The 22,200-nt window shown below is 33.6% G+C and overlaps 1 protein-coding gene across 1 annotated transcript in view; it reads right to left on the bottom strand.

Moving 5' to 3' along the window:
* Positions 1-22,200, bottom strand: part of RPS6KA6 (ribosomal protein S6 kinase A6) — a 186,596-nt gene that overhangs the window by 30,872 nt on the left and 133,524 nt on the right. Inside the window, exons 13-20 of the mRNA XM_068962121.1 lie at positions 19,472-19,574; positions 18,632-18,762; positions 18,078-18,200; positions 17,462-17,551; positions 16,216-16,374; positions 13,750-13,911; positions 8,273-8,349; positions 5,834-5,951 (exon numbers count right to left, since the gene is read on the bottom strand). Of these exons, the coding sequence (XP_068818222.1) occupies positions 5,834-5,951; positions 8,273-8,349; positions 13,750-13,911; positions 16,216-16,374; positions 17,462-17,551; positions 18,078-18,200; positions 18,632-18,762; positions 19,472-19,574 (963 nt within the window). The remainder of the gene's footprint in view (positions 1-5,833; positions 5,952-8,272; positions 8,350-13,749; positions 13,912-16,215; positions 16,375-17,461; positions 17,552-18,077; positions 18,201-18,631; positions 18,763-19,471; positions 19,575-22,200) is intronic.

Genomic DNA, 22,200 nt, shown 5'->3' with positions numbered 1-22,200 from the left:
TCTCATAACTCATTACTGGACACTTCATTGCACTCCAGTGAGAAGAAATCCAGCTCCACCCACCAGAACAACGACACAAGCTTCCCTAAGCAGGAAACCTTGACAAGTCACTGATACAACGCCACCCACAGCGAGGAAACTCTACAATAAAGAGAACTCCACAAACTGCCAGAATACAGAAAGGCTACCCCAAACACAGCAATATAAACAAGATGAAGACACAGAGGAATACCCAGCAAGTAAAAAATGCCCACCAAACCAAACAAAACAGGAAGATATAGGGAATCTACCTGATAAAGAATTCCAAATAATGATAGTGAAAATGATCAAAAATCTTGAAAACAAAATGCAATCACAGATAAATAGCCTGGAGACAAGGATTAAGAAGATGCAAGAAAGGTTTAACAAAGACTTAGAAGAAATTAAAAAGAGTCAATATATAATGAATAATGCAATAAATGAGATCAAAAACACTCTGGAAGGAACAAACAGTAGAATAAGGGAGGCAGAAGATAGGATTAGTGAGGTAAACATAGAATGTAGAAATAAATGAATCAGAGAGGAAAAAAGAAAAACGAATTAAAAGAAATGAGGACAATCTCATAAACCTCTGGGACAATGTTAAATGCCCCAACATTCAAATCATAGGAGTCCCAGAAGAAGAAGACAAAAGGAAAGACCATGAGAAAATACTTGCAGAGATAATAGTTGAAAACTTCCCTAAAATGGGGAAGGAAATAATCACCCAAGTCCAAGAAACCCAGAGAGTCCCAAACAGGATAAACCCAAGGCGAAACACCCCAAGACACATATTAATCAAATTAACAAAGATCAAACACAAAGAACAAATATTAAAAGCAGCAAGGAAAAAACAACAAATAACACACAAGGGGATTCCCATAAGGATAACAGCTGATCTTTCAATAGAAACTCTTCAGGCAAGGAGGGAATGGCAGGACATACTTAAAGTGATGAAAGAAAATAACCTACAGCCTAGATTACTGTACCCAGCAAGGATCTCATTCAAATATGAAGGAGAAATCAAAAGCTTTACCAACAAGCAAAAGCTGAGAGAATTCAGCACCACCAAACCAACTCTCCAACAAATGCTAAAGAATACTCTCTAGACAGGAAACACGGAAAGCATGTATAAACTTGAACCTAAAACAAAAAAGTAAATGACATCGGGATCATACTTATCAATAATTACCTTAAACGTAAATGGGTTGAATGCCCCAACCAAAAGACAAAGACTGGTTGAATGGATACAAAAACAAGACCCCTATATATGTTGTCTACAAGAGACCAACCTCAAAACAAAGGACACATACAAACTGAAAGTGAAGGGCTGGAAAAAGATATTCCACACAAATAGAGACCAAAAGAAAGTAGGAGTAGCAATATTCATATCAAATAAAATAGACTTTTTAAAAAGGCTGTGAAAAGAGACAAAGAAGGACACTACATAATGATCAAAGGTTTTATCCAAGAAGAAGATATAACAACTATAAATATATATGCACCCAACATAGGAACACCACAATATGTAAGACAAATGCTAGCAAGTATGAAAGGGGAAATTGACAATAACACAATAATAGTGGGAGACTTTAATACCCCACTCACACCTATGGATAGATCAACTAAACAGAAAATTAACAAGGAAGCACAAGCTTTAAATGATACAGTAAACCAGTTAGACCTAATTGATATCTATAGGACATTTTACCCTAAAACAATGAATTTCACCTTTTTCTCAAGTGCACATGGAACCTTCTCCAGGATAGATCACATCCTAGGCCATAAATCTAGCCTTGGTAAATTAAAAAAAATTGAAACCATTCCAAGCATCTTTTCTGACCACAATGCAGTAAGATTAGATCTCAATTACTGGAGAAAAGCTATTAAAAATTCCAACATATGGAGGCTGAACAACATGCTTCTGAATAACCAAAAATCACAGAAGAAAGAAAAAAATAAAACAAAATATGCAAAGAAATGAATGAAAATGAAAACACAACAACCCAAACTGTGGGACACTGTAAAAGCAGTGCTAAGGGGAAGGTTCATAGCAATACAGGCATACCTCAAGAAATAAGAAAAAACTCAAATAAATAACTTAACTCTACACCTAAAGCAACTAGAAAAGGAAGAAATGAAGAACTTCAGCGTTAGTAGAAGTAAATAAATATTAAAAATTAGGGTATATGATATTATACATGTTTCAATGCCATTCTCCCAAATCATCCCACCCTGGCCCTCTCCCACAGAGTCCAAAAGACTTTTATACATCTGTGTCTCTTTTGCTGTGTTGCATATAGGGTAATTGTTACCATCTTTCTAAATTCCATATATATGTGTACAGATTCATGGTGGCAGATTCATGCTGATATATGGCAAAAACAATACAATACTGTAATATAATTAGTCTCCAATTAAAATAAATAAATTAAAAAATTCCATATATATGTGTACAGCCATGGCGGATTCATGTTGATGTATGGCAAAACCAATACAATACAGTAATGTAATTAGCCTCCAATTAAAATAAATAAATTTAAAAATTAGGGTAGAAATAAATGCAAAAGAAACAAAAGAGACCATAGCAAAAATCAACAAAGCCAAAAGTGGTTCTTTGAGAGGATAAATAAAATTGACAAACCATTAGCCAGACTCATCAAAAAACAAAGGGAGAAAAATCAAATCAGTAAAATTAGAAATGATAATGGAGAGATTACAACAGACAACACAGAAAGACAAAGGATCATAAGAAACTACTAACAGCAATTATATGCCAACTAAAATGGACAACATGGAAGAAATGGACCAATTCTTAGAAAAGTACAACCTTCTAAAACTGAACCAGGAAGAAATAGAAAATCTTAACAGACCCATCAAAAGCATGGAAATTGAAACTGTAATCAGAAATCTTCCAGCAAACAAGAGCCCAGGTCCAGACGCCTTCACAGCTGAATTCTACCAAAAATTTAGAGAAGAGCTAACACCTATCCTACTCAAACTCTTTCAGAAAATTGCAGAGGAAGGTAAACTTCCAAACTCATTCTCTGAGGCCACCATCACCCTAATACCAAAACCTGACAAAGATGCCACACAAAAAAAGAAAACTACAGGCCAATATCACTCATGAACATAGATGCAAAAATCCTTAATAAAATTCTAGCAATCAGAATCCAACAACAGATTAAAAAGATCATGCATCATGACCAAGTAGGCTTTATCCCGGGGATGCAAGGATTCCTCAATATCTGCAAATCAAACAATGTAATATACCACATTAACAAATTAAAAAATAAAAGCCATATGATTATCTCAATAGATGCAGAGAAAGCCTTTGACAAAATTCAATATCCATTTATGATAAAAAACCTCCAGAAAGCAGGAATAGAAGGAACATACCTCAATATAATAAAAGCTATATATGACAAACCCACAGCAAACATTATCCTCAATGGTGAAAAATTGAAAGCATTTCCCCGAAAGTCAGGAACAAGAAAAGGGTGCCCACTCTGACCACTACTATTCAACATAGTTTTGGAAATTTTGGCCACAGAAATCAGAGCAGAAAAAGAAATAAAAGGAATCCAAATTGGAAAAAAAGAAAAACTCTCACTGTTTGCAGATGACATGATCCTCTACATAGAAAACTCTAAAGACTCTACCAGAAAATCACTAGAGCTAATCAATGAATATAGTAAAGCTGCAGGATATAAAATCAACACACAGAAATCCCTTGCATTCCTATACACTAATAATGAGAAAATGGAAAGAGAAATTAAGGAAACAATTCCAATCACCATTGCAACGAAAAGAATAAACTACTTAGGAATATATCTACCTAAAGAAACAAAAGACCTATATATAGAAAACTATAAAACACTGGTGAAAAAATCAAAGAGGACACTAACAGATGGAGAAATATACCATGATCATGGATCGGAAGAATCAATATAGTGAAAATGAGTATACTACCCAAAGCAATCTATAGATTCAATGCAATCCCTTTTAAACTACCAATGGCATTTTCCTCAGAGCTAGAAGAAATAATTTCACAATTTCTATGGAAATACAATAAACCTCAAATAGCGAAAGCAATCTTGAGAAAGAAGAATGGAACTGGAGGAATCAACCTGCCTGACTTCAGGCTCTACTACAAAGCCACCGTCATCAAGACAGAATGGTACTGGCACAAAAACAGAAATGTTGATCAATGAAACAAAATAGAGAGCCCAGAGATAAATCCACACACCTATGGACACCTTATCTTTGACAAAGGAGGCAAGAATGTACAATGGAGAAAAGACAATCTCTTTAACAAGTGGTGCTTGGAAAACTGGTCAACCACTAGTAAAAGAATGAAACTAGAACACTTTCTAACACCATGCACAAAAATAAACTCAAAATCGATTAAAGATCTAAACATAAGACCAGAAAGTATAAAACTCCTAGAGGAGAACATAGGCAAAACACTCTCTGTCATAACTCACAGCAGGATCCTCTATGATCCATTCCCAGAATATTGGAAATAAAAGCAAAAATAAACAAATGGGACCTAATTAAAATTAAAAGCTTCTGCACAACAAAGGCAACCATCAGCAAGGTGTAAAGACAGGCTTCAGAATGGGAGGAAATAATAGCAAATGAAGCAACTGACAAACAACTAATCTCAAAAATATACAAACAACTCCTGCAGCTCAATTCCAGAAAAATAAATGACCCAGTCAAAAAAACGGGCTGAAGAACTAAGCAGACATTTCTCCAAAGAAGACATACAGATGGCTAACAAACACATGAAAAGATGCTCAACATCACTCCTTATCAGAGAAATGCAAATCAAAACCACAATGAGATACCATTGCACGCCAGTCAGAATGGCTGCTATCCAAAAGTCTACAAGCAATAAATGCTGGAGAGGGTGTGGAGAAAAGGGAACCCTCTTACACTGTTGGTGGGAATGCAAACTAGTACAGTGACTATGGAGAACAGTGTGGAGATTCCTTAAAAAACTGGAAATAGAACTGCCATAAGACCCAGCAATTCCACTGCTGGGCATACACACCGAGGAAACCAGAATTGAAAGAGACACGTGTACCCCAATGTTCATCATAGCACTGTTTATAATAGTGAGAACATGGAAGCAACCTAGATGTCCATCAGCAGATGAATGGATAAGAAAGCTGTGGTACATATACATAATGGAATATTACTCAGCCATTAAAAAGAATACATTTGAATCAGTTCTAATGAGGTGCATGAAACTGGACCCTGTTATACAGAGTGAAGCAAGCCAGAAAGAAAAACACTAATACAGTATACTAATGCATATATATGGAATTTAGAAAGATGGTAATGATAACCCTGTATGTGAGACAGCAAAAGAGACACAGATGTATAGAACAGTCTTTTGGACTCTGTGGGAGAGGGCGAGGGTGGGATGATTTGGGGGAATGGCATTGAAATCTGTATAATATATGTGAAACCAATCGCCAGTCCAGGTCCGATGCATGATACAGGATGCTCGGTGCTGGTGCACTAGAATGATCCACAGGGATGATACGGGGAGGGAGGTAGAAGGGGGGTTCAGGATGGGGAACATGTGTACACCCATGGTGGACTCATGTTGATGTATGGCAAAACCAATACAATATTGTAAAGTAATTAGCCTCCAATTAAAATAAATAAATTTATATTCAAAAAAAAACAAATACAGACATAAAACACCATCTGATACTCTGCAAATGCAGACTAGGCTACAAACTTAAAATATTTTGGCAATTAACAGTTCAACAAAACAAAACGTATTTATAATTTATACCTTTGCTCCATCTGAAATACTGTCCCAGTTTCCACCACTCAAAGAGAACTTTCCATTGCCTATACGCAGCAATATCTCTTCAGGAGTATCATTGGGCCCATTAGCAAAGGGAGTGTAGCTATCAAAAAAAAGATTTAAATATACATGCGGCCTAAATACATATTAAATCTAATTGAAAATGATGAGTATAGAACTACAAGCATATTTACTGTAGCAAATTAAGAATATCACCTAAAATTTCCCTTTATTGTTCATATAAAATTTTACGTTTCAAACAATGAACTTAATGAGTTATATAATGAAATGAGTCTTGCCTACATCAATCTATTTTTTTTTACCTTTGATCTGTGAATCAATGTAAAATAAAGGTAGTTGCATGTAACTACATACTGAAAATCAACACAAATTTTGAATTCACATGCATAAGTTAGGAACCCAAATATACCTACTATGAAGAAAGTAATTTTATACATTTATTGAATAGGCTCAAATTTATCAATATTATCAGTGAAAACAAAGTAAATATTTTAAACTAATGTCTATGAAAAACTGGTTAAATATATCAATATAACAGAAAAATCCTTATAGCCATTAAAATTCGGAAAACAAATACATTGTTTGAAGTTAAAGTGGTTTAGAAAATTATTATAGAATGACAAAAAGTGGTCACTTTTGTACCATTTTAACAAATGGTACCATTTTAAAAATGGTATTCAGATTTGGGGATAGAAAGATTTATGGCTAAAAAGTATGAGAAAAATGCCTTAATATGTTAATTCCCTCTAGTTGAGATAACACTAAACACACATACCTATCACATACACACAAAATGCTTTGTTTAGTCATAAGTAAATATTTGGAAGTAGCTATCTAGAAATGATATCCAATGGTTTGAAACCAATACTGCTGACTGCTGTTCCCATGCAAACATTAGCTACTTTTAACTTTTAGCACTTCCTGTGGTATATGACTGGAGAAGGCAATGGCACCCCACTACAGTACTTTTGCCTGGAAAATCCCATGGATGGAGGAGGTAGGCTGCAGTCCATGGGGTCGCTAGAGTCAGACACGACTGAGTGACTTCACTTTCACTTTTCACTTTCACGCATTGGAGAAGGAAAGGGCAACCCACTCCAGTATTCTTGCCTGGAGAATCCCAGGGATGGAGGAGCCTGGTGGGCTGCCGTCTATGGGGTCGCACAAAGTTGGACACGACTGAAGTGACTTAGCAGCAGCAGCAGTGGTCTATGACTAAATGTTTTGCACATATTTAGAAGTACATGGAATATACTGACATATGTGATTATGATCAATCCAATAAATAACTTGGAGTCACTATTTTCATAACTTATCCTTATAAGTCTCCTGCTATGGCAAGCATATTTAATTATCAGTTCAGTTCAGTTCAGTCACTCAGTTCTGTCTGACTCTTTGTGACCCCATGTACCACAGCACGCCAGGCCTCCCTGTTCATCACCAACTCCCGGATTTCACCCAAACTCATGTGCATCGAGTTGGTGATGCCATCCAACCATCTAATCCTCTGTCATTCCATTCTGCTCCTGCCCTCAATCTTTATATTTAATTATACTAAATGCCTTTTTAAAGCTGGAGAAGGAAATGGCAACCCACTTCAGTATTCTTGCCTGGAAAACTCCATGCACCGAGGAGCCTAGTGGGCTAAAGTCCAAGGGGTCTCAAAGAGTCGACCACAACCGAGCACATCAGCACAGCCTTTTTAAAAAAGTTATACCTAAGGACATTTTGATTACATTAAAATTCTTCAAATTCTATTTTATGCATTATACTTTGCTAAACCTAGCCTTTATCTACAGTTATAAATGTTTACTTCTAAATAAAAGTGCTACTTATTATTAAGAATAAAATAGCACTTATATTATTTATAAACTAACAATATTCAACATAATCCAATGGCTACATTTTTTAGTATTTCTTTATTCTTTTAACACATCTGCATGTGTTTCTGTATTTTAATATTCTATTACTATTTTGTGTAGGTTTGTTATAAAGCTCAATCACACTGAATCTCTACTGCCAAGAAAACCAAAATTCAAGTACTTAAAAAAAAAAATCAGCAAGTGCAGTGGGTAAGCACCTGCTTAACTGTTAAATGATTTTATGCTAAGGTAAACATTTTGAAAGTATAATACACTTAAACATAAAATATCAAAATAAGAATATATGCTTTATTTTTATAAGTTTTTGTCCCAGTTGAACAATGTTTTAACTATGTGTCTAAATAATGCCTCATTAAACACCTTATTTTTTTTAAATTTTATAAGTATACAATATATAATATTTTAGAATAGTGATAGCATTTTCCTTAAGGTAATTTTCATCTGTCCTCTTTCTAGATGAAAATATACAAGTGAAATTAAAATAATGATGTGAATTAATTTGAATATATAAATTCCTTACCCAGCCAACATTGTATAAAAAAGGACTCCCAGACTCCAAATATCACAAGCAGCATCATAGCCTTGTTGCATAAGAACCTGAGAAAGGAAATACTCATTATCTGGTACTACTCAGTATAACTCAGTTTCATCATCTAAAAAAACGTTGTGTTTCTAATAATCTCACAGTGCTCACAATTAAAAAACTTAGCTCATTTTAATCTTTTCAAAATTAATTAACTTAAAGGCAAAGTTTTCTGCAATTAACAAACATCCAATAAGTGACTATTAATAAGGTGATTAAGCAATATGAATGATACAAAAAAATCCTTTTTTAAGATATGATTCCTGATCTCAATGAACTTTCACTCCATCTCTTAGGAAAATCAGACATATCACAATTTAAAACATGTACAGAGAGCTTCATATATTCTACACAGAATATTGAATTTTAACCCTGACACTGACTCTATGAGATAGATATTATTTCCATTTTGCAGATGAAAAAACTGGGGCAAATGTTAAGCAATTTGCCTGATATCACAAACCTAATGAGTGGTGGAGCAATTACTCTAGAGCCTGTGCCTTTAACATCTATGATAATTGTTTCTCTATTGCACAGGAGATGGTAAGATCATATATAATCTTATGAAAGCAAGATGAATTTATATTTTACAAAAAAGATTCATGTCTTTAAAAATTAGTATATTTCTGGATCAGAAACACACATCTGATAAATTCTGAATGGTTTTGTTAATTTTTGATATCATAATTTAGGTAGCTCTTTTTTCTCTTGAGGCTAGCATTAAATAAACACGTTAAATAAATAACATATTCATTATATATTCATGTGAATTTTCCCTGTGAATTTAATAGCTAGTGTGAGGTGAAATGAGGTCTTTTTATTAAATTTAGAAAAACAAACCCACTGATAAAGCCTTTGTAAATAGAAACAAAATAGAAACATTATTAATGCATTAATACTGGGGACTGCATAATCACCAGAATGGATATTTCATTTATAAAAGTCTAAACATATTAATACTTGGCTATGACAATGGCCAAACATGAATAATAAATATCTACCTTAAAATCCAAGGTAGATATTTATTATAATTTCTGTATTTATTCATATAAATATTTATATTTATAAAATTTATATATCATTAAATTTTATATAAAAATTAAATTTATATATTTTACTAAATTTCTATATTTATAAGTTTATATAAATTTATAAAATTTTAATATAAATTCATAAATATATAAATTTATTATAATATATATTTATATTTATAATGGTTTTTCTATGGTCAAAGTATATAAGAACACACATGTGTACAAACCTGAGAAGCTGAAGAGGTTATCAAAATACCTATATAACTGGCTAATATAAATAACACAAGTGGAGACTACAAAGGCCCTAAAAATAATAAGGTAGAGCTAAAACAGTTCACATCATAAGTCTAACCTGGCATCCTCTAGTGAAACATAAACCTCTTTTGCTTTATTCCCCTTCTATCTTTCCCTTTCTCATGACTGCTCACAGTTCTGGGCATCACCATGTTTTCTCTGGTTCCCTTAAGACAGTATTTTTAAAGGTTCCCAGATGATCCAGTGCACAACCAAGATTGAGGGACTGCTTAGGAACCTGTTGTACAGGCAAGGTTTAAACAGTGAGTCAGCACTAGGTATTGCATACTCCCATAACCTTCCAAGTTAATGAGACAAAAGGCACTGGAGGTGTCATATTGCTTAATGTAATTAAGGCCAACCATGAAAAACCTATTTCAGTTTTACCACACACAAACCCAGTTTGTCTGAGTAAAGAAGAGGTAGCCTACTTTTGTTCTAGAGCAGGTCTCAAAGTCCTATAATAATATACAGCCATAAAAGAAACAAGACATTGTGGCGGGATGAATGAAAGTGCTAAGTTGCTTCAGTCCTGTCCGACTCTGCAGCCTTATGGACATAGCCCGCCAGGTTCCTCTGTCCACTAGATTATTCAGGCAAGAATACTGGAGTGGGTTGCCATGCCCTTCTTCAGGGGACCTTCCTAACCCAGGGATCAAATCCAGATCTCTTATGCCTTCGGCATTGGCAGGCGGGTTCTTTACCACTAGAACCACCTGGGAAGCCCAAGAATGAAAGTACTGTGTAAAAAGTAACATGTTTCACACCTTCTTATTTGCATAAAGTTAAATACAAAGAAGATGGAAGTCACAATTAAAGTAGTTAATGACGTTACCTTCTCTCTCATTTGGCTTCCCAAATCAGCAAAATGTAACAGAGATTCTCATTCCCTTTGCTCTGAAGTTCAAATTAATTCATATTTGGAGCAAAATACATGAAAGCCCAAAGCCAGAGCAAGGCAGAGTAATTTCACATTGACTTTTTTTTTGGCTGTGTTGGGTCTTGGTTGCAGCATGTGGGATCTTCATTGCAGCAGGCAGGCTTTTGGTTGCAGCATGAGGGATCTCTAATTCCCTGACCATGCCCCCTGCATTAGGGAGCATGGAGCCTTAACCACTGAACCACCAGTGAAGTCCCTCACATTTACTTATGTAAAAGAGTTACAAGCACAGCATCCATCCAATGTATTGTAAATTCCTTAAGTTCAGGATTATTCTTAGACTTCAGTAGGCATTAAATATTGGTTGAATAATAAGATAGATTTGCTTTTTAAAAAAGAACAAAATATTTTTGAGATATACTAATTTTTGTGAAGTAGCCATAATAGAAAAGTACATCTATTAAGTAAGTAAGTCTTAGAAGGTGACTAAATTGATGCATATCAAAAAAGAAATGAATTTTTCCTTACTAAGCTGAAATTGTACTACTAATTTGTTTCTCTCTTAGTAAGTAAGGGCTTTTTATGCACTGTGATGAAATAATGAATTTATATTCTCACAAATGCTATTACTGAACTTCCCACATGGATCAGTAGTAAAGAATCCACCTGTCAATGCAGAAGGCGCAGGAGACAAAAGTTCAATCCCTGAGTCGGGAAGATCCCCTGGAGGATAAAACAGTAACTCACTCCAGTATTCTTGTATGGGAAATCCCATGGAGCCTGTCTGGCTACAGTCCATGGGTCCGCAAGGAGTTGGACATGACTGAGAAACTGCATATGCATGCACAAATGCTATTATTTATTCAAATATCTACATGGACATTTGAATCTTTCTGATTCTGGTTTAAAAGATGACACATTTCATACAATTCACTAATAATTTTTGAAAGAGTCTGAAATTTAAGAAACAAATCTTACCCCAAACCTCTGTTTTTTTATTCATAACCATCAATAAATATGCATTCATTGCTGGCAGAGACCTCAGACTTGATAATAAAACTTTTCAAAACATTTTGAAGATACAAGTAATATCCTAGCCAAAGGCACTTCAGACATTAGAGGCATTGGTTACAGAGAAGTGGTCTCTACTTGCCTAGACCTTCACTATTACAACGCTGAAAGTGTCTAACTACAATGGAAGTCTATTAGGATAAAAAACATCAGTGAGCTATATCCTACTCTGCAGACTTGCACTCACTTGAAAATGTTTATCTAACCATTAATCTAAACATAGACATGTATATTTTTCATTTTACTGTCTGTTTTTAAGATCTTTATTTGGGACACATTCATTCTTAACCTTTTCCAGGGAAAAGTACCCTTTATACCAAGGAATCTAGGTTCACAAGATTAAGTGAATATTAAAAAAATCAGCTATTAAAGTGCCTATTCTATACTCTACTGTTGTGTCTACTGCATAAATATTCTATAACATTTATGACAATATACTCTATATTTTATAGAAGAGCCTTATCCTCAATAGTCTATATTTCTATTCTATAAAAATATTAAAATGTCCTAGAAAAGCTAATTTTTTTAATGTCTAAGTTATATACCTTACACCTGAGGGCCTTACAATAACCCCTTCTTGGTTCATGCATCCATATCAATTTTCTATGAATATACTTAAAACAGATTAAAGCACATCCTCTGGACACATACATAATTTCTTATAGGGCAAATCTTATCATTAAAACCCTATAAAGCAGATGTTATATTTCTTCCTCAACATTAACATCTTAAAGGAAGATTAAATAAATTTTAACATGGGGATTTCTCATTATAAGAAAGTTACTTTCCCACTTTCTACATTTTTATTTTCAACACTAGAAATATTATTTTTCTAATAGCTACATTAAATACGGACTTATTGATATTTAAATATAAGAAATATGCTTATATTTTTATAGAAATATAAGAAGTATAAAAATATTTTATATCTGATGTGCAATATTTTCCAGAAGAGCTAGTATTTAGTGTAAAATAAATAAAAATATGCACATGAGATAAGAATTCATCCTCAAATTATTTTATTCTTCCTCTGACTTGATAAATTCTATTTTTCAAATCTGAGGATATCTGTGGACTTGAATTTATGTTAAACATATGATAATTCATGAGTGAGCATTGTTTGTAACATTTAAGAATAATTCTTGACTTTTAAGAGCAAAACTTATAAAGAATCTGTATAACCAATGCCATCCCTGATTCACTTTTTTATCAATCATACTTTTATTGCAGTGGGAACTGTTACCATCAAAGCTTCCATCCCCATTATCAGAACTGACAAGACTGCTGGAGCTTGCCAAATGTTGAACATGCACCCCTTGACTTCCTCAGCATCATCTTTCTGGACTCTATTCTTTAAGATCTACATATGAATGTTACCTGCCAAGAAAACCCCCCCCCCCTTTTTTATAAAAATCCCTGTAAAGCCATTTTCTTCACGAATTAGAAGACCTTACAGACAATCAGGGATGGCACTGCCCATGTTATGTATAATTCTAAACAATATAAACCATCTCGTTCAGCACAAACCAAAATATCTGAAAACCTATCCTAACTTTGTGAATGCTGGGTCTTGAAAAAATCATTTAAGTACTTTGAGTCTCAGTGTCCTCATTTAGAATATTTAATATGTTGAAGGTAGAGTTACCTCTACTCTCTGACCAGTTCTAAAATGGTATGATTCTGAAACCATTATAAAACCCAACAGAATAGAACAATGATTATTATATTCAGGTTGGTTGCAGATGCTAGTTATTAGTCTAAATATTTATATTGGGCATTATCAGAATTCAATGATTTAAAGAGCTTTATAGTTGGGAAAGGGCTTCTCTGGTGGCTCAGACAGTAAAGAAGCTGCCTGCAAGCAGGAGACTTGGGTTAGATCCCTGGGTTGTGAAGATCCCCTGGAGGAGAAAATGGCATCCCACTCCAGTATTCTGCCTGCAGAATTCCATGGACAGAGGAGCCTAGCGGGCTACAGTACATGGGGTCACAGAGTTGGACATGACTGAGTGACTAACACAAAGGACAAGATCACTTGGCTTTTACTACCTACCATAAAGCTGACATATAAGACACCAAATGCAGTCAACTAAAGGAAAAGAATAAAAGGCAAATACTGAAGTTTTAAAGAATACCTCAGGTGCTACAAAGTTTGCAGTATAGCATGGAGTTAACAGAAGTCCATTTTCTCCTCGAAGTTGTTTTGCAAACCCAAAATCACAGATCCTAATGGAGTCTGCATTGGCTGATTCATCCATGTATAAAATATTACTAGGTTTAAGATCACGATGAACAACCTTGAACATTAAAAAAAAAAAAAAGGATGACATTTCTATAGCTAACTATTATAAGTTAATATATTTCCAGGAAAAGAAACTCTCAATCATGAAATTTTGAAAATAACACTTTCTCCAACCTTGATAGCCTTGACAACCTGAAGTATATAGGTGAATTATCCCTATCAGATAGATGTGCCAGTTTTTATCAGGCCATCAGTTTTTTTAATCATTTTCAATCTCAAAGCTGAATTCTCAATTCCACTTGTAGATATAATGAACTAAGACCCTATTCAAACCTCCTCACTATGGTAACCAAATATGAAATCTGAGTTAAAAGAAAAAAAAAAAACTACCTTGAAGATATTGGAGAATGAGCAAAAGGAGATAAGATTCTGGTGGGGAATACATACTTGGCTGAAGGAGGGAGTTGCATGAGTAGGTTCCCATATCTGTGGCTTTTAGCAGAAAGCTATGTACAGTTCCTATGGCACACAGTGGTAGTGAAGGAATGCAGAAAAGCCCATGATCTTTCTGGCCTGAAGCACCAGAAAAGAAATGCTGGGAAACCATGAATGCTGAGTGGAGGAATACAGTAAGGTAAAGAGCCAAAATGGACCCTTGAATAAAAAATGTGTAAAGGAAGCTCAAATGACAAAAGATATAAACAGAAACCACAGCTGCTGCTGAAAGACCAGAGCTTTCAGTGCAAACCTTAAGAAAATCACCCACTGAAAACAAAAGAAAACTAAAATAATCATTGGAGAAAAAAATAACAGAATATAACAAATCTCCACAAGTTAAAATTCAAATGTGCAGTACACAATCCAAAATTTTCTGATATATGAAGAACACTCTTCCAAAAAAAGGACAGAGCTTCAAGAAAAAAGAACATCTATTCCAACTCCAAGATAAACCATGTTAGGCTTAACAGCAAGTGTCTTAAAGTGCCTATTATTATATGTGATATGATAGATATGCTAGCTAATGCTACGATGGTAATCATATTTTAGTATATACATGTCTCAAATCAACATGTATATCTTAAACTTACACAACGTTATCTGTCAGTTATAGGTCAACAAAATGTATTGTTCAAAACTGAGAAGACTAAATACTAAAAATTTTAAAAATAAAGTCACTATTATAACTATCTTCAATAAAGTAAAACAAAACATGCTTTCAATGCATGAAAAGTGAGCAGAAAAATAGAAACAATAAGAGCTAAATAAAATGCTAGACATACATAAATAAAATATTCCAAAATTCTTCATGTGGTGATTTTTCTACTGATACTATCCACTTCATTTCATTTAATCCTATATTTAATCAGCTGTTTACTACATTACAAGATCTTTCGAGACAAGGATCAAGACTTAAACTCATGGTTGAATCTGCAACACCTTTTGCATTGTCCAGCATGTAGAAATGCTCAATAAATGTCTGTCATTAATTTATTTAATTGATGCATTAATTTATTTCTAAAATAAAAGATACTTATCATCTTCTTCTCAAAAATTATGGCCATCCTTTATTTTAGAGAATGTTGATAAAGACAATCAAATAATTAATTATAGAACTATCATACAATTTATATTTCAAAGTGCTGAAAATATACTCTATAAAACCATAGTGAAAAATGAATACTCGCCCATGTAGAATTTTCACTAAGCCAATTCTGAGTTGCTCATTTTTTTAGTTTATACTTAAGTGGGTATGTGTCCACTAATACAACTGATTCAAACTTAAAATTTTAAGTTATTTGTGACTTTGTTTCCTTGTGTAGCTATATATATAATAGAAGTGACCTTTTTTGGTAATCCAATTAATTTGTTTTATGAAGAGATAGGAAACAAAATAACAGACCTGCTCTTTCAATAGAAATTTTAATGTATACTTCAAGTGTTTAGAATCAAAAATTCTTACTGTATTGGGGAAGGGATTGCTAACAATTAAAATAAACAGTTCTGCCAGAACTTTATGTGATAGGCATAGTATAATTTGCTAATTAGTCTGTGTTTCACTTTCAAGTCTGATGAGGTTTAATAAATTAAAAGGCAAGGTTAGATATTTATATAATTCAAACCACTTTAAAATTAACATGCTATTAAATTGGTGCCAACAGGTAGAGAGAAGAAAATTTATAATAAGGTATTACCCAATTTCCTAAACTTATAACCTTCACTACATAATGAATTTTATTAGGCTATTCCATATAAAAATATGTGATAGAAAAAGTAATTCATTTTAGGTATCATCTTCTATATAAAATTTTATGAAGATATAAGTCCCAGAATTAAAAGGAAGACTATAACTACAACTTACTCCTTGACAATGAAGATAGTCAACTGTCTTAGTTATTATAAACAGTACATCACTAGCTTCCCGTTCTGAAAAACATTTCTGTTTGAGAATACGGTCAAGTAGCTCTCCTCCTTTCATCAAATCCGTAACAAGGTAAACATATCTACCATCATCATAAACCTAAAAAAAGAACATATTTTTAAAATGTTATTGTTTATAATTCTGAAAAGTTTTCAATTATATTTACTTTGATTTTCGAATGAACCTCTACTGTTAAAAATACACTATTTAGTATTAATATAGTACAGACCCTACTGAAGATTAAACTGGCTAAACAGACTCAACACCATTCTATGAGACCATGTGAAACATCTAATTTTATTAACTTTTGAAGATATCTGTTATAATTCATCAAGGAGTATAAGTGGAAAAACAGAACTCTGTGACTCTCAAACAGCACCTATGACATTTCTGACTGTATTATAGCCACTTTCCTTCCTTAATAATGTAAGCTTCCTTTTGGCAGTAAATATGTTGTTTTTTAATATCCTCCTCACATTCTACTATCTGACCTGGCAACTTAAATATCTGTTGAATTCAAATGTTGTATCAAGGAGAACAAATAAACATGTATACCCTTTCACTCAAAGCACATGATATCTACATCTACACATATAAACACACACATGTAGACATATATCTACCTACATACACATATAGCATATATTTATATACATGTATAAAGTACTATATAAGGATTATAAATCAAAATGTATATCATATTATCTGAAACAAACTGATCAAGGAGATGGTTTGTCAGCATTCAGTAACATCTATTAATATGAGTTCACTTTAAAAAAAACTACAGAATAATATTTCACCCAAGCAACAATCCACAGTGCTACAGTCAACTGCTGTACAATCAAAGAAATAAAGTCTCCTAGAATTTGGCAGATTCGTAATCTCTTCTATCTTGTATATTTGTATTACTAGAGAATAATAAATGCTGCTGGTGATGTTGTCAACTAGTTAACCAGTTAGAATATATTCAAGTAATCAGGACACTCTCATTTGCCAACCATCATAGTTCCTTTCTGATATTCTACAAGGAGGGTAAGAGTGCAGAATCATAGGGATAAAAGAACTGAAGTGGAAAATTTAAGAGTCTTAATATTTTATGGCATGAAAGTAAAGATACCATGGATATGGAAAGTTCAAAGTCATAACTTCATTAGCTTAACAGATACGTAGATTTTTAAATACCTACATCCTTTAAAGTGATAATGTTGGGGTGTTGTCCATAGCGCATTAAAATTTCAATTTCTTCTGAAGGGTCTCTCTTAATTTTGTCAATGATCTAAGAAACAAGAAAAATCACAGAGGAAAATTATTTTCTTTGTCTAAAAATGACTTACATGATTTTAATTTGGTTGTATTTTCAAGCAAATAATAAAACTCAAGAGTGATACTTACCTCACATTATTTAATATTTAAAAATTTCCTATAACTGAAACTTAATAAAAAACAACATAGTACTTTCCTCAACATTATATTCCATCTAACTGAAAATATACAAACTGATAATTTGATCAAAATATGATAGTAATTGTCACAATTGCTCAATCTTAGCATACTATGTGACAACAAAATTATTCAAAAGCAAGACATTCAAAAAACATATTGCTTCTCCAAAATAACATCTTTTCTACTGAACAAAATAAAGTCTTCATAAGAAATTCAAAATGAAATTATTAAGTCAAGAGGTTTACTTCGTCATTTTATCTTTGCTTTCTCTATTTGCTCCACTGAAAAAATGTCAGTTGGCAATTTAACTTACACATATTAAACAAACAAAAAAATAATGTTAGCCTCAGAGACAATACCTTCACTGCAAATTCCATGTTGGTAGTGGTGTGTATGCATCGCTTGCAAACAGAATAGGAGCCAACACCAATATCCTCTTTCAATTCATACACTTCACCAAACTGTGCAGCATTTCCGTTTACCTGTTTTTGTTAAAAAGTAAAATACAAAACAACAATATGGTTTCACATTTTTTTCTTTTCTCCTAAGTATATGTTCATCTTAAATCTTTAAAAAATCAAGAGTAAGTCTAGAGAAATTTTATCAGTATTTATAAATGGCTTACACAGTTTCTAGGTGATCTGAGCATACAGATTCTGAAGGCCTTCTAGATTGCCAAAGCCAATATGATAAATCAACTAGCTAATGTATCACCCATTACATTTTCTTGACAAAAGACATCACATAAATACATAATTAAAAGTTACTACTGTCTGCATTTTTCCCAAAACATGGAAAGGTCTTTAATTCATCATACATAGATAAATGAAGAAGTTAAAAATCACTGTAAATCAATCAGCAATAATGGGAAGAAATAATTATCCCTAATCTGAATAATCTACGTGTAATTTACCTGAACAATTGGTAACACATTTGCACTTGTGATAGGAGTGATTTTATATTCTTCTGCAATAGAAGTTGCAACAAAGCTGAATCCTTTGAAGAGTTGATGAGCATTAGCACTGGCTGGCAAACCAGGAGAATCTAATGTCCAAATAATTAAATTTAATTAGAATTAACAATTTTATGATATGAAATACCAACATTTCTTTGAGTATAAAGGAAACTATTAAATGTTACCATCTGGCATACTATATTATGTATTTGATTTATTGTATATTATCTGTTTCCCAATCAATGGACATGAGTTTGAGAAAGCTCCAGGAGATGGTGAAAGACAGGGAAGCCTGCCATGCTGCAATCCATGGGGTCGCAGCATCGGACATGACTGAGAGACTGAACAACAACAATAATACTAGTATGCAAGCTCCATGTAGATTATGATTTTTGTCTGTTCAGTTCAGTTCTGCATCATCACTGCTTAGTATTTACATAGTAGGTATTCAATATTTGTTGAATGAATATATGAAACAGATGTCAATAAAAGTAAACCACATTAAATTCTGAACCATAAGAGTTAGAGAGATATATCTCATATCTTACTTCCTACTCACATTCTCTAATGCATTATCATGTCAAAAACATTCACCCTTTGCTCTAGTCCCTGCTTCCCTAATGAACATTAACCATATAAAACCTCTACTTGAAACGTGTCCAAGCAATGCTAAATAGGATCTACACTTCTACACAGGGCAAACTTAATTCTTTCAGTTTTTAATCTAAGAAGCTAGTTTATTTTTTTAACCATCTAAATGAATAAAAGCCCTGATTTTCACACATAAACATGCATTACCTTTAGGTGTTTTTGCAGTAAATTCAGGATCAAAACAAAAAGCATCATCTGGTTTTCCAGAAGCAGGTTTGAAAGGAGGCTGGATTTCTCTTTTATATAATTTCTAGAAGAAATGACAGAATGATACAAAAACTTATTAACACTTGAAAAACTACTAAAGCAGAATATGTTATTCACAGTCCTTAACAGAAGACTCACAATTTCTTAAATGAAATTTCAACAGGGTTCAGATACGTATAAACCAAACTCTAAATTCTACCCTATTAACCAAATTTTGTATATCATCTAAATTTGAGATATCAAATACAGAATCAAATGAGACCAAGGAACACAGCAGCAATGCCATAGGTTGTATCCACAAGGAAAAATGCAGTTCGGTTTTGGATTTCAAAAACTGACTTGGATTCTCACTGGTAAAATAATCATAAAGAATATCACAATGTTACCAAGAAGAAATAACAATGACATTCTAGGATTTTAAAATGAATTACTCTATCCCCAAGAAGTATGCATTCTACCTGAAGTAACTTGCTTTCACATAAACAATATGCATGTAAAAAGAATTCAAAAATTTAAACTTGTCTAATAATCTAACTTCCTAAAACTTATGTTTTTGAAAGACATATAAAATAGCTTAAAATATATGCAAGTCTACTTTTTTATGGAAGCATAGTTTTTCAAAAGCTCACAGTCCCACAGTGAGAGAAAATAAATAGAAGACTATTGTAAACTAATTTTCCTTTAAAGGCCATATATGACAAACCTATAGCAAACAACATTCTCAATGATGAAAAACTGAAAGCATTTCCTCTAAGATAAGGAATAAGACAAGGATGTCCACTCTCACCACTTTTATTCAATGTAGTTTTGAAGTCCTAGCTAAGATAATCAAAGAAAGAAAATTAAGGAATCCAAATTGGAAAAGAAAAGGTACAATTCTCACTGTTTGCAGATGATATGAAACTACACACAGAAAATCTTAAACAGGCCACCAGAAAACTACTTGAGCTAATTAATGAATTTAGTAAAGTGGCATGATACAAAATTAATGCACAGAAATCTCCTGCTATACACTAAGAACAAAAGATCAGAAAGAGAAATTAAGGAAACAATACTATCTACCATTGAAACTAAAATAATAAAATACCTAGGAATAAAAATACCTAATGAGAAAAAAGACCTGTACTCAGAAAACTATAAGATGCTGATGAACAAATAAAAAATGATGCAAATAGATGGAGATATACATCATGTTTTTGAATTGCAGAAATCAATATTGTGAAAATAAATGTACTACCCAAAATAATCTATAGATTCAATACAATCCATATCAAACTACCAAGGGCATTTTTCACAGAATTAGAACAAAATATTTTCTAATTTGTATGGAAAGAAATAAATACCAAGTATACAGTCAGAAAAAACAAGACCAGGAGCTGACTGTGGCCCAGGTCATGAATTTCTTATGGCAAAATTCAGACTTAAATTGAAGAAAGTAGGGAAAACCACTATACCATTCAGGTATGACCTAAAGCAAATCCCTTATGATTATACAGTGGAAGTGACAAGTGATTCAAGGGATTAGATCAGATACACAGACTGCCTAAAGTAATATGGACAGAGGTTCATGACACTGTACAGGAAACAGTGATCAAGACAATCCTCAAGAAAAAGAAATGCAAAAAGGAAAAATGGTGGTCTGAGAAGGCCTTACAAATAGCTGAGAAAAGAAGAGAAGCAAAAAGCAAAGGAAAAAAACAAAAGATATACCCATTTGAAAGCAGAGTTCCAAAGAACAGCAAGGAGAGATAAGAAAGCCTTCCTAAGTGATCGATGCAAAGAAGTAGAGGGAAAAAATAAAAGGGAAAATATTAGAGATCTCTTCAAGAAAATCAGTGATATGAAGGGAACATTTCACCCAAGGATGGGCACAATAAAGGACAGAAATGGCATGGACCTAACAGAAGGAGAAGATATTAAGAAGAGGTGGTAAGAATACATAGAAGAACTATAAAAAAGATCTTCATGACCCAGATAACCACAATGGTGTGATCACTTACCTAGAGCAAGACATCCTGGAAAAAAGTGGGCATTAGGAAGCATCACTATGAACAAAGCTAGCTGAGGTGATGGAATTCCAGTTGAGATACTTCAAATACTGAAAGATGATGCTGTGAAAGTGCTGCACTCAATATGCCAGCAAATTTGGAACACTCAGCAGTGGCCACAGGACTGGAAAAGGTCAGTTTTTGTTCCAATCCCAAAGAAAGTCAATGCCAAAGAATGTTGAAACTACCGCAATATTGCACTGATCTCAGTTCAGTTCAGTCACTTAGTCATGTCCGACTCTTTGCAACCCCATGAATCGCAGCACACCAGGCCTCCCTGTCCATCACCAACTCCCGCAGTTCACTCAGACTCATGTCCATCGAGTCCGTGATGCCATTCAGCCATCTCATCCTCTTTTGTCCCCTTCACCTCCTGCCCCCAATCCCTCCCAGCATCAGAGTCTTTTCAAATGAGTCAACACTTCGCATGAGGTGGCCAAAGTACTGGAATTTCAGCTTTAGCATCATTCCTTCCAAAGAAATCCCAGGGCTGATCTTCTTCAGAATGGATTGGTTGGATCTCCTTGCAGTCCAAGGGACTCTCAAGAGTCTTCTCCAACACCACAGTTCAAAAGCATCAATTCTTCAGTGCTCAGCTTTCTTCACAGTCCAACTCTCACA

The sequence above is a fragment of the Capricornis sumatraensis genome, chromosome X, assembly GCF_032405125.1.
Source record: "Capricornis sumatraensis isolate serow.1 chromosome X, serow.2, whole genome shotgun sequence".
Classification (NCBI taxonomy): Eukaryota; Metazoa; Chordata; class Mammalia; order Artiodactyla; family Bovidae; genus Capricornis; species Capricornis sumatraensis.
Note: the sequence above shows the minus strand (reverse complement) of the source record. Positions and strands in the feature narration are given on the sequence as shown.